The 13,111-nt window shown below is 35.2% G+C and overlaps 4 protein-coding genes across 4 annotated transcripts; 1 reads left to right on the plus strand and 3 right to left on the minus strand.

The window, feature by feature from the left end:
- The first annotated feature begins 3,921 nt into the window (after positions 1-3,921).
- LOC120206696 (40S ribosomal protein S10-2-like) lies at positions 3,922-5,696 on the plus strand. The gene is made up of 5 exons (XM_039206275.1): positions 3,922-4,049; positions 4,151-4,199; positions 4,302-4,578; positions 4,667-4,796; positions 5,441-5,696. Exons 1-5 carry the CDS (start codon positions 4,047-4,049, stop codon positions 5,522-5,524), a joined length of 543 nt encoding a protein of 180 aa, XP_039062206.1. The 5' UTR covers positions 3,922-4,046; the 3' UTR covers positions 5,525-5,696.
- A 589-nt stretch (positions 5,697-6,285) lies between these two features.
- On the minus strand, positions 6,286-8,240 carry LOC120206586 (BTB/POZ domain-containing protein At1g63850-like). The gene is made up of 2 exons (XM_039206195.1): positions 7,242-8,240; positions 6,286-7,167 (listed from the first exon to the last, which is right to left on the minus strand). The coding sequence occupies exons 1-2, from the start codon at positions 8,238-8,240 to the stop codon at positions 6,289-6,291; spliced, it is 1,878 nt and encodes a 625-aa protein (XP_039062126.1). The 3' UTR covers positions 6,286-6,288.
- A 3,046-nt stretch (positions 8,241-11,286) lies between these two features.
- On the minus strand, positions 11,287-12,124 carry LOC120206699. The gene is made up of 3 exons (XM_039206278.1): positions 12,047-12,124; positions 11,603-11,848; positions 11,287-11,349 (listed from the first exon to the last, which is right to left on the minus strand). The coding sequence occupies exons 1-3, from the start codon at positions 12,117-12,119 to the stop codon at positions 11,327-11,329; spliced, it is 342 nt and encodes a 113-aa protein (XP_039062209.1). The 5' UTR covers positions 12,120-12,124; the 3' UTR covers positions 11,287-11,326.
- A 67-nt stretch (positions 12,125-12,191) lies between these two features.
- LOC120206588 (hydroxyproline O-galactosyltransferase HPGT1-like) lies at positions 12,192-13,032 on the minus strand. Its single transcript, XM_039206196.1, has 3 exons — positions 12,713-13,032; positions 12,569-12,662; positions 12,192-12,332 (listed from the first exon to the last, which is right to left on the minus strand). Exons 1-3 carry the CDS (start codon positions 13,030-13,032, stop codon positions 12,192-12,194), a joined length of 555 nt encoding a protein of 184 aa, XP_039062127.1.
- Between the last annotated feature and the right edge of the window lie 79 nt (positions 13,033-13,111).

Genomic DNA, 13,111 nt, shown 5'->3' on the forward strand with positions numbered 1-13,111 from the left:
TAGCTCTATACTATACAAATTTAGCCATTATGTTCTAATTTATTTATTTTAATCCTGATTTTTTTAAAGAAATATAAAATTTGCTTAAAAAGTGAAAGGGTTCAACTTTAAAATATTTTGACATGTACATTGGCATAATAAATTAGGTGTGTGGGAATAGTCCAAACATATATGGTGTTGTATGATGTTACATGGGATTCAAGTTAAACCTGGTGAAGAGAGAAGTTAACATGACTTTATAAAGAGAAAAAAACAAGTTTATTTTAGGGTTCATTATACGGATCATCATTTATATTTATGTTTTGTCCATTTTTTGTCACTGATTTCAAAATATAAATTTAACTTTCGCTCTTATTTAATTAAAATGTGGCCATCACGAGTTAATTGTCGTTAAATATTTTGGTATAATCACACATTTGATATCTGTTATTTATATATTCTCTCAATGTAGTCATACTTTTAATAAATTTATTCCAATCGAATGATGCTACTGTCATTGGTACCATATGTTGTGTCATGTGTTACCATTCGATTAGAAGACTAACTTTATTTTATTTTAATTTAACAAAGCAAAGCAAATTGGTGAAAAATAAATATATTAAATCAAAATAAAGTTAGTCATCTAACCGAATGGTGACACGTGACACGAAATATGATACCAGTGACACGTGACACGATACATGGTACCGGTGAGACGTTACATCATTCGATTGGAGGATTAAATTTATTTTAATTTATTAAAAGTATGACTAAATTGATAAAACATATAAATAATAGGGATCAAATGTGTGATTATACCAAAATATAACGTCACTTAATATTTTAACTGTTGTCGACAGTTAACCCTTGGTGACCTCATATTAAATAAATAAAAATTAAAATAACTATATCTTAATTAAATAAAAACAAATGTGATCATACCTTATGTATATTTTGAAATCAGTGGCCAAAAGTGAACAAAACACAAACATAAGTGATCACCTGTGTAGTTAATCATTTATTTTATTAGTTTGAGGTGATTATAAGATAATATTTATTCGAAAAAATTTTAGGAATTAACGTGTAACCACTCTTACAGATGTTGTGCTCGAAAAACCCAGAATCTCTATAAAAAAAATAAACATCCCTTTAATCACAAAAATCACCGCAGAAAAAACACAAATTAATATAACGTGGGACTAATTGTCTTTTATTATTTATTTAATCCATATTTTAGTTAAGGACGGCACCTCATTTCACAGCTGAAGTTGATATCTGGGGGGAGATGATGTTGATTTGTGGTTGTTTTTTTCCTCTTTTTTAATTGAGGGAAAGAAAACCATTTGATGTAATCTATATGCATGAGAAATATCTTCCATAATTTAATAAGGAGAAAAAATGGCAAATTCCTCAAATAGTGTGTGTTTTTTTTAATTCTCTTATATTGTATTGAGAGAATTATTTTTTATCAGGTGTCAATGTTACGATTCATGTCGAAAGATGTTTAGACGACACAACAATTTTGAGAAGACATTCGGATGATACAATAACTTCCCTCAAACTGCATGTATGTTCACAAACCGATAACACCACAATCTTTTAAAGTCGTCGAGTGATCCGTACGTCTTTTTAAAGTCGTCATGTCATCCGGGCGTATTTCGACATGTACTATAACATTCACACTATATAGAAAATAATTTATCGACGCCTTATATAACATACGGGGACATAGCTCTGTTGAGGCCTAAAGGGGCTCCAGCCCCATAAAAAATTTGTATATTCGATAAATTTTGGTCTAATAGTATTTTGGTTCATGTGAAAATAAGTATTCAAATTGAAAAATGCTTAATAGAAAATAAGTACTCAAACTATACCGCTTTTCCGAAATAGGTGTCCAATTTTTTTGATTCGTCTAGGTGCCTAATGTTACAAAAATTACCATTTTAGGTGTTCGGGTCGTAATGGTTGTTAAAAAATTACGTTAATTGCCACATGTCACGTTCTGGTAAATTTAAAAATTTTATTTTTAATTTTTTTTAAAATATTATATTTATAAAAAATCTATTTTTTCTAAAATTATAAAAAGGTAACAAATCCTTAAAAATATTAATTCCCTAACTCTAACCTTCCTTGTCGGCCACGATTGCCGTCGCTGATGCCGCCCTTGTCATCTCCCTTAACGGTTGTCGTCTCGTTTGCCATTGTGCGCATCGTTGAATCTCCTAGGTGTCGCGAATTTGGAGGTTTGAATTCGCTGGAGATGTGGTTTTGGGCGTTTCGATTTTGTCATTCCTTCGTCGAAAACGCGATGTTGTCATAGGATAGAGGTCCAATCGATGTCAAACGGTGACGGTCGTCGTGAGTTTAGGGATTGAAATTAGAGTTTTCTAAGTTTTGAGTTTTTTTAAAAGTTTTTTTCCAAAATTTTTGGGTTTTTTAAAATATAAAATTTTAAACTAAAATGCAATTTTTAAAATTATCAGAACATGACACATATCACTTAACGTTAAAATTTAATAATTGTTATGGCTCAGACACCTAAAATGGTAACATTTGGGCATCTGGATGAATCTAAATGAAGTTTGGGCACCCATTTAGGAAAATGATATAGTTTGGGCACTTATTTTACAATTAAGTCTAAAAAACTACAATAATTTATTAAACATTTAATCAAGTAGGGGCTGAATCAAAGAACGATAATTTCATATTTTCAAAATTTTTGGTCTAAGACCAATTTATATCATCGTAAGTTTAAATATTAGATAAATTAGACATTATCTTCTTAATTTTAAATTTAATAAATACCTAATAAGCTATTATATTTTTCTTAAAAAGTTAATATTTTGACTACTATCAATATTTATTTATAACTCGTGCCTGATAACATAATATTTTTTCATCAAATTATCTAACCAATTTTGTCGGACAAATATGTTGTATTTAATTTATAAAACATATGATATTTCTTCTTATTTAAAAATTATAAAATAACGAATAAAATATGTTTAATTAAAATTTTTGAAAATGAAAATAAAATATGTGAAAAATATTTTTTTTCCAAACAGAATTTCTAAATTTGAAAATATTGAGTATTTTTTTTAATTTAATGATTTGGGTTCAAATATATATTGATATAAAAAAACATTGGAAAATTCTACCATGCTCGACGAGCTCTGCTGAGCATCATTAATGATGAGCATCACTGAGTACTATTAATTTAATTTATAAAAATCTAAAATTTTAAAGAACTCGACACATAAATATAAATTAATTAAAAATTTAAAGGTAAGTGATTTAAAATAAAATATTAATTACGTTATTTTTCATAATCCTTTTTAACAGTTTTTTAATAATTTTTAAAGATAAATTATAAAATTGTTTATTGTTGAAAAAATTAAGATAAATAATGTAATTAATATTTTATTTTAAATAATTTACCTTTAATTTTTAAACTAATTTATAATAATACGTTGAGTACTTTAAAATTTTAAATTTTTATAAATTAAATTAATAGTGTTTAGCGATGCTCGTTTAGCTTGACATACTCATCCAAAAGGATTTCGATAATTATTAAATATCAACGTTTCTATTTTTACAAACTAACCAACAACCAGTCGATCTAGTGAAATGAGGCACTAGATCCCTTAAGCAAAGTCAGATGTTTGAATCCTGACGTTTGCGAATGGAATAAACTGGGTTAAGAGAGTCGCCCTCATCTTTGCAATATTCAATCTAGATTAGTCTGTCATTAGATCGGATACCAGTGATAAATTTAAATATATATATATATATATATATATATATATATAGAGAGAGAGAGAGAGAGAGAGAGAGAGAGAGAGAGAGAGAGAGAGAGAGAGGATTCAGTTATCAAAAGTTGAAAATTTTGAGCCCATATTGCTTTTCAATTGTTCCGAAAGAGAAGCCCAAATGGAGAGAAAACAAATACTATAAAACGCTTATAATAAATTAGGGTTTCTCTGTGTAGGTAAGACGGTGTAGAACATAAGCCTCGTCTCTAGCTAACTGTCTTAGCTGCTGCTGCTGCTTCAGATCTCATCACTACCATGGTAATTTCTCCTCTATTTATTTAAACTCTTGTTTGGTTTCTAAGAAAATGTTTCCATGGAAATGTGTTCGATATACTTGGTTTTGTTTTATGATTTGTTAGATCATCCCAGAAAAGAACCGCCGTGAGATCTCCAAGTACCTCTTCCAAGGTACTCAAATGATAAATAGGCTTTGTAATTTCAACTTTCCCCCCATATTTTAGATAGATATTTGGATTTAAGATTTGGGTTTTGTGCTTGTTTTTGGAGTAGAGGGCGTTTGTTATGCAAAGAAAGATTATAATTTGGCAAAGCACCCAGAAATCGATGTTCCGAATCTTCAAGTGATTAAGCTGATGCAAAGCTTCAAGTCGAAGGAATACGTGCGTGAAACTTTTGCTTGGATGCATTATTACTGGTACCTAACCAATGATGGTATTGAGTTTTTGAGGACCTACCTTAATCTTCCTTCTGAGATTGTTCCCGCTACTTTGAAGAAACAAGCTAAGCCTGCTGGTCGTCCGATGGGGCCTTCCGGTGATCGTCCACGGTAATAGTTTTGGTTTTTTGTTTGTTGTTGCTCTTTGTTTTATTGTAACGTGATTTGTTTTTCATATGTTATCTTGGTTATGAATCAGTGGTCCACCACGCTTTGGTGATGGTGAAAGGAGATTTGGTGACCGAGATGGATACCGTGGAGGCCCTCGAGGAGGTGGTGATTTTGGTGACAAGGGAGGAGCTCCGGCCGATTATCAGCCTTCATTCAGGGTAATGTTTAAGGGTTCTTACAGTAGTTAGGCTTGTGTGTCAAGGTTTAGGGTTCATACAATAGTTCTTGGTTCTCCCTAGGGTGTGTGAATGTGTGTTGTCAATAGTCTAAGAAAAATTATGAACATATATTACCTTGTAATCACCCCAGACTATTCTTAGTTTGTTTAATTTAGATCAATTAGGGAATTATTTGGCTTCTTTTTGTATATGTATGCTATGTTACTTGGAATTGATTGTGGATGTTGCATACATGTATGTATCTGACGCTTCTGTGCTTGGTTTTTCTATGTTTCACCTTTTATGTTGTAGGTTATTGGAGAACATTATCCCCATACTCATAAATGAAACGTTTCTGACATACATACTTTTAATGATAAAACAAAGAGTCGGTACAAAATAGTTTCCATGCTCTGTTGCATTTGCACCAGCATAGTTTCAAATATGAAGATAAATTATGCTTTGTAACTCAGAAGTTAATGCCTGATTGCCTTATTATAAACCGGAAGCGGGCACTTTGAAGAATGCATTTTCCAATTAATTGAACTCAGATATTTCAGTTTTCAAGAGGCCACCTTTTCAACTGAGGTTATTTATCTATAACAGAGAAGCTTATATAATTTTATTTTCTTATGAACATCCAGGGCCCTGGTACAAGGCCTGCATTTGGTCGTGGAGGTGGTGGTTATGGTGGTGCTGGACCTGCAGCAGGTGCCGGTCTTCCTTGAGAGATGATTTGTTGTGAGGGATGGTTTTGCCCGTTTAGGTTTGTCTGCATTCGGACTTTATTGTTGTACTTGTCTAATGCTTCAATGTTTGATAATTTTTAGTTTGATGCTTAAAAACGCTGTGTCTGTTTTTGTTTATTTAATGGCGGAATTTAGAAACAACGTTCCCTTTCCCCTGATCTATATTAACATTTTGTGGTGTTTGGTGCTCTAAGCGCTTGATATATCTATTTTGTTTCCCCCGTGTACTGTTCTTGTTGCATTGAATTCTTTGTTTCAAGTAGACATCCACTCTATGGCTTGAATTAACACCTAACCTCGATGGTGATCGGCATAAACCCAGACTCAAGGTTGAATGTCGAATATGGTATGTGCGTTACTTGTATATATTTATTCTTTCCATAGATTTTCCATATATTTATAGATCCCTTTGATGGTTCCATTAAAACGAGTAGTAGTGCGTGTCTTAGACCAACATCGGCCTTCCTTGTTAATGCTCGATAGTGGAAGCTCCATGGCTCAATGTAAAGATTGGGTTATGGTAATTTGTGTTAAGTCGGACTTGATTCGTATGCATTTGACATGAATATGTTCAATGTTTTATGGAAAGTTTAATGTATTTGATCCTCCCAAATATTTCAAACGTATCAGCCGCTACAATAAGGAAAAAAAATACTAAGAAAGTCTACCAGGATGCTGTCCTTCTCCAGACATAAATCTGTCTGTAAAGAAAGGTTAGCATCGATTTATTTCCGTCGATCACTTCATCGCCAGAAAGCTCTCCTCCACCAAACTTCGAAACCTCTCTGAATGTTGGGACAATCTTCACCAGAGTTCAAGAATCTATCAAGCCAAGCAAGGAAAATGTCCTGCTGCAATGGCAAAGCCAATGTAAGAATCATGTTACTAAGACCATCCTCGATTAAATGTCGGTCGAGCCCCTTCGATGCCCGCATCATCATCCACCTGAAATCATCGTAGAATGGCACCAACCATGTCTGTAGAAGCAAGGACCTCACTTCCTCTGATGCCAATAGCTGCCCCTTTCCAATACCGATGAACAGCCTTGCGGTAACTCTGCTGATCTCGAACCGATGGATAGCTGGAACTTTAGAATGAGTCTCAGATAATTCAGATTGAGAAGCCCATGATTTTAGAAAATCCTCAGCAATCTGCCTATCAACCAAAATGTCAAGGATCCAATGCAGATTATCCGCTTGTCTTGCAATCTGATTCACATCCTGCAAATCCGATGACGCTGCTTGGAGAAAATGGTATTGAAGCAGTTCCAGACAGCCGTCGCAAGCGGAGTATAACGACGCTTTCCGGAGATCATTCCGAGAGGGATTCTCACGAAGCATCTTCAGGACCAATTCTTTCATTTCACACCTTGCTTTCTCGTCATTGCCTTGAAGAACCAGATGCAAAAGCTTGAGAAGCACTCGTTCATTGTCGCCACCATCGATTCCGTTAGTTACTTCAACAGATACCCTCTTCAAAACTTCCCCAGCTCCGACGTTTTCAAGGTGGAGCTCCGCCAATAAAGAAGCTACTTTCTCTTCTTCGTCCACCGTCCACGGCGCAGCTTCCAAGTACTCCAAACATGAAAGAACTCCAGCATCAAATCCAATTGCTACTGAAACCTGAACAAAAACAACCATTTCAACATCAAAATAAATTGTTATAAACGTTAAAAATGGAAATTTTGAATCTTTACCTTCAAAATTCCAAGAACACTGGAAACCTCCTCTCTCATTAACATCTTCCTCAAATCTTTACCGTACATCAACCTCAAAGTCTCTATATAAACCTCAACGTCTTCACAATCCGCTATTTCCAGGCTGTACGGTTCACCTGAACCGTTCGTCTCTGGGGACCGGTCCGATAACTTCACCGCAAAAAACCTACTGTGAGCCACCAGTATATGCCTGTGCACGTTCATCGATACACTAATCCCATCTTTGGAGCTCAATGTCAGTTTTATATCACGCGAAATCGGGTCGTTGAACTGGTTCCCTGGGCTCCGCGTCGACAGAAGATCCGAAATTCGTTGCATGGTCAGTGCCTGCATGTCGACGATAAACGGAGGTTGGTTTTGTCTTGGAGCTGAAGTGGGTACTTGGATCTTAGCTTGGTTTTGGGTTTGGTTACTCGAATGGATATCGGGTTCGTTACCCATCATTTCGAAAAGGGTCGGAGTGGAGCGTGTCTTGTCCGCCGGAGGCGGCGGGGACATCGGGTTTAGAAGACCCGCCGTGAGGGCGGAATTGAACTCAATGAAACTCCACGGAGAGTGGCCGTTGGAGAGCGTAGTCCTACCGGTGAAGTCCATGACGGGAGATACCCTACCGGGACAATATCGGATCTTGAAACCGGACAAAGAATCGTTTGAACCCAGGCCGGGAACACCAGCAGCTTGTGGGGGAAGCGGAGGAGGGGAAGGCGGGGGAGGAGACGGAGCAGGGGAAACAGGAGTGGAGTGGGAGCAGTTGTTACCAGTGGCGGAGGAAGAAATGGTGGTTTCTTTACACTTGCGGCGTTTTTGCTTGATGTATTGCACTTGAACTTTGAGCTGAGCAGTGGTCGTTGCCATTAATTCAATGTCACTTTGTTTCTTTGCCTGAATTTTATTGTCTTTTACGCTAGTAACAGCATTGGCGGTGGGTACAAGAACCGGAGCTGGCCAATCGGGTGAAAAATTCGGGTACAAGGACATGAGCCTGTGGCTGTTTGAATGATGAGAATTTTTTTTTGTTTTCCTGGAGTTTCGAGTTGTTGTTGCATCACAGATTGAAAAAGAGAGCAAAAGTTAGCAGCATGGCTACCCCACCAAAAGTGCAACTCAGGCCACCATTATTTTGCTGGTCAGTCTTGCTATACCTTCTTTTTTTTTTGGGGTAAATTCATTTTTTCTATTTTTTAGCATTTATCTTTTAATTTTATTATTAAATTATATGCCCTAAGTCAGGTTTAGGTTTGAGAGTTCATAGTCAGAGGTTATAGGGCTATAGTTTAGGGTTTAATATTTATAATTTGTGGTTTTAAGTTAGAAGTAGTAATAAAATGATGCAATTGAGAAATTTTGAGGGTTAAATTGATGTAAAAATACGATAGGGATGAAAATGTATCATTTGATCTACTACACGAGCAAAAGTTACCCTTTTGCCTTTTTTTATTAATCAAGATATGTATAAAATAATATCTTTTTAAATATAGTTCTTAATCAATTGATACCGAAGGTTCACGACCTTAGCATTTATAGGGTTTAAACTCGAAATATCATGAAATAACAATAATTCATTTATTACTGAAATTATTTGTCTGTACATCACTCTTAATATTTAACTTTTTAATCATTATTATATTAACTAATTGAATTAAACTAAATTATTATTTTTAGAGTTATGATTAGGGATGCGCACGTGACTTGAATCCAACGAGTTCCAACTTGATCCGATCTAATCGAATTAGATTTTTTTTTAAAATTCAGATTTGGGTCGAGTTGGATTTTTTGGAGGAAATATTTGGATCGGGTTGGGTTAGATTTTTTTTGGAGGAAATGTTTGGATCGGGTCGGGTTTAGGTTTATGATGAAAAATATATGACTTGACCCTACCCAAAAAATAATTTAAATTTACCTTATATATTTAAAGATAATGACAATAATAACCCTCTATACATTATTTTTTTCAATTAGAACCCTATTTTTAATGAATATATATATAACCCAAATTCGACCCGAGTTTAGGGATGACTTCACCCGACAAGAACTTAACCCGACTTTTTCGTATAAATCCCGAATCCGACTATACATATAGTCGGATTCGGGTTTTATATCAAAAAGTTAGATCGAGTTCTAGTTAGGTGAAATCACTCATAAATTCAGATCAAGTCGAATTTCGAGTGAAAAATATATATTTTCCGATCAACCCGAACCCGACCCATGTCCATCTACTTATACTCCATTAATATGACTATTCTTTTCCGGCCCAACTTCGCATGTGAACGACAAATTACCACGTGGATCGAATTTATATTATATTATTTTTATTTTGAAAATAAAAATAGAAATGCTTGAGAGAAAAATAATACCATGTCATTGCAGTGACAAAATAATTATTTGTCAGATAAGTGGAAATACTGAAGGGAAAAAAAACAAAAATGATGAATTCGTGGCGTGCAAATTTCTTCACATTTTAGTTTTAAAAAGTTCAGTCTTAACAAACAAGTCAATCATATAAGTACCCCTCCACTCCATTTGGCTCAAATTATAAGCAATGCTTGCATTGCATGTTTGATAAAGTTGCTTCATTCTTTTATCAATTCTTATAGAGATACAAATGTTAATAAATCATTTGAGATCAATAAATCATTTGAGATCGATTATTTTAGATGGAATAAACGAGTCACGATAATTATAAGGGGTTCGTTATTTCTGATTTGGATAGAGAGTGATAGATGGTGAAAAAACGATAGTTGGTCAGTGTTGAGATATTCTATTTCCATAAGAAGATAGAAGAGAGATAAATGGAGATAAAGTTTTTTTGCCACGATCTCGATCAAGGGATTTTATAGTGATCTATAGTGCAAATGTTAGACTATTTGTAGGCCGAAGGAATAAGTAAATTAGATTAATGTAATTAGCTATCAATTAATTTTGACTTCTTACATGTCACATGAATCATGTAAAAAAATTGTAATTTCTCGAGAGGTGTAAAACTCTGAAGGCCTTGTATCTAGAGATACTCTTATGAGACCTTAGTCACAATTATGCTTTCGATGGATCTTGATATTCAATAGGTGGTACAATTAGGGTTAGTAATTTAATTCGAATTTGATGAGTTTCGATCTTACCTGACTTGATATGATAGGGTCGGATTGTTTAAAAAAAATCAGGTTCAGGTCAGGTTGAGTTGAATTTTTTAAGGGGTGAGGTCGTCGGGTTGAGTTTGGGTCGAGGGTGAAAAAACTCTGACCCGACTAGACCCAAGGATAATAATGTAATTTTCTTAAAAAATATTATTTTTTAAATTAAATCCTTACTTTATAACGGGTCGGATCATGTCATACTTATACTCTAAAAAATCAGGTCGGAGTCAAGTGGAAGATATAAAATTTTCAGGTCAGGTCGGGTGGAGGATACTTATTTTTGAGTCGGATCAGATTGACCAAAAACCCGACCCTAACTCGACCCATTACCATCCCTAGGTACAACAAGCGTAAAGAGAAACTCTTAAGATTTAATATAATTATTATAAAATTATTTTGAACCGTTCACACTTTTAAAAATTCGAGTTGTTTTTTATTTCTTGAGATCCAGAGTTCGAGTACAAAAAATGCTAGGATATAAACATTTAATGTTAGATGATTGATACTCATCTTTGAACAGATGCTACCTTGTACTTCCGTAAGATTAATGAAAAAAATTGACTTTACTATAAATCTTTACGCTTTATACTTTGTTCATCATTTCAATTTTATCAATCAATGTCCAAGAATAAACTTTGAAATATACAAAGCTACGATGCATCAGCAATGGGACTAAAATTGTTGTGCCTTGAAGAAGAATGAATATGTTGTCCTGCAACTGCAGCTGCTCGGAACAAATAAGAACTAGGATTGAACTAATAAAATCGATTCCGAAATCTTCGGCAATTCCACACTCCAGACGCAACCGATCGTTCTCCGTGGGTGTGTTCTGAGCTCTGGGTTGGTTCCGGCGCGGCGTAATGTACGGTGCGAAACAAGAGTGGCCTTGCTATATATAACCAGTAGTGTTGAAATACATCTAGTTAGTTGATATTATACCGTGGCACATATCGAACCTGAGGCATAAACGAGAAGATTTTGTTAACACGGTGGACCGGAACCTCGAGTTTATGTTCATTCAGTTCATATGTCGAAAAATACGACACTTCTGCAATTGTTTACTGCATCTTATGCTGAACATGACAGGAGGACAACGGTATGAACAAATGAATGCATGTTTCAAACTGTTTCTCTTCATCTTAACCTGTAAATCACCTCAGCAACCGTATAGTATACGTGCATTTGATCGGAAAAGAGACAAATTTTGACCTGTAGACGACGGAGAACAGCAAAACTTGCTCTCATCAACATGCTTAACATCGAGTCCGATAAACCATGATCCTGCACTCACATCATCGTGGGCATATATCCGAAGAATAGACCTGCAAAGAGGCAAATTATGATCAACTTGGTTCGGTTTAGGCCGAAAAAGGTGTTGAGACTTTATTAATGGAGATAAACTGAGCCAAAGCTCTTGAAATAGCATATATTTCGTCTGAAGCATGCCGAAAGTATCTGCACCATACACAAGAATTGTAGGATGCAAAGGGAAAACATATGAAACTATATATAACCTTGAAGACAAACCATTGATCTGCTGTTGCATACATTGTTCGAAAAATCTGGAATTCGAACACGAATGCTATTCGACCCGAGATTATGCAATCGTTACTAAACTTCCACGACATATATGAAGGAAGAAGATTCTGTTACGATTTTGCATCACCGAATTTCCACCAGTCGGGTTCATACCATTTGTGAGTCCTATGAATGTGTACAAGAACATAAATACAAGTGCTCATGAATCTTTAGAAAAGGTCTGGAAGGGGGTGATCGCTGTACCCTACATATGGTATCGTCAAACAACGTCATTGACTTTAACATAGAACTCGGCATCCCAGCACTCCACAGCATGTACAAAGAGAAGTTTTATCTTCTTCAAACGTTCCTCGGGTGCCTCGACATGATTCTGATGAGACGACGATTCTCTTCTCTTCTTCTAGTTTTTCCAAAGCAGCACATGCACATATTAAATGGAATGCAGATATCTATTAACTAAAGTAGCAAAGTATTTTTTCAAGATCCATCTAAGTTAGGACAGATTAATGTTACACATGTTCTCATCAGTGAAATTTAATGCTATTGATGCCAAGCCACCTAAACTTACAACGGAACAGTGTTAGTCGGTCATTTGGCCTCATAGTTTACCGAAAGCAATCTCGACTTTTAACTTACTATCGATATAGGTAACCATGCCTGATTGCAGCCTTCTAATTTACAGCTAAACAAACCTAGGAGGCAACTCAATTGAGAATCAGCATAAACATGTCTGCAAGTGACTGAATATTAGCTGTAGATAGACAACATTTTCTCATGTGCCTGACTGAAACTCTTGCAATGTCAAGAGAAAGGAAGGCATTACCGGATCGCATCGATGCTTTCCGGATCACGTCTCTATTTTTCTTTCGTCTGAATGTTGTGATGATACCTATAACAGCTAAAAGCCTTCTATTAGAACGAGTACCGTCACCCTCCGATCTTTCCTTTGAAATGAAACCTTCGTGCCTCTCAGCTGATAAATCCATCTCGAGGGCCGATAACTTCTTCTGTTGTTCCCTGGAATATGAAGCATCGTCGGGATCAGGCTTGACATCCGAGACATAGCAGGCTATAACTTTTAATGTATCATCCAGAGACATAGCAGCAATGCATGATTTCCCTGAAAAAAAAAAGAGAATTAAACAATTAAATGTACCCTTTTCCAACTCTCAAACATCA

This window comes from Hibiscus syriacus, unplaced genomic scaffold (genome assembly GCF_006381635.1).
Source record: "Hibiscus syriacus cultivar Baekdansim isolate YM2019G1 unplaced genomic scaffold, ASM638163v2 tig00013960_pilon, whole genome shotgun sequence".
Lineage (NCBI taxonomy): Eukaryota > Viridiplantae > Streptophyta > Magnoliopsida > Malvales > Malvaceae > Hibiscus > Hibiscus syriacus.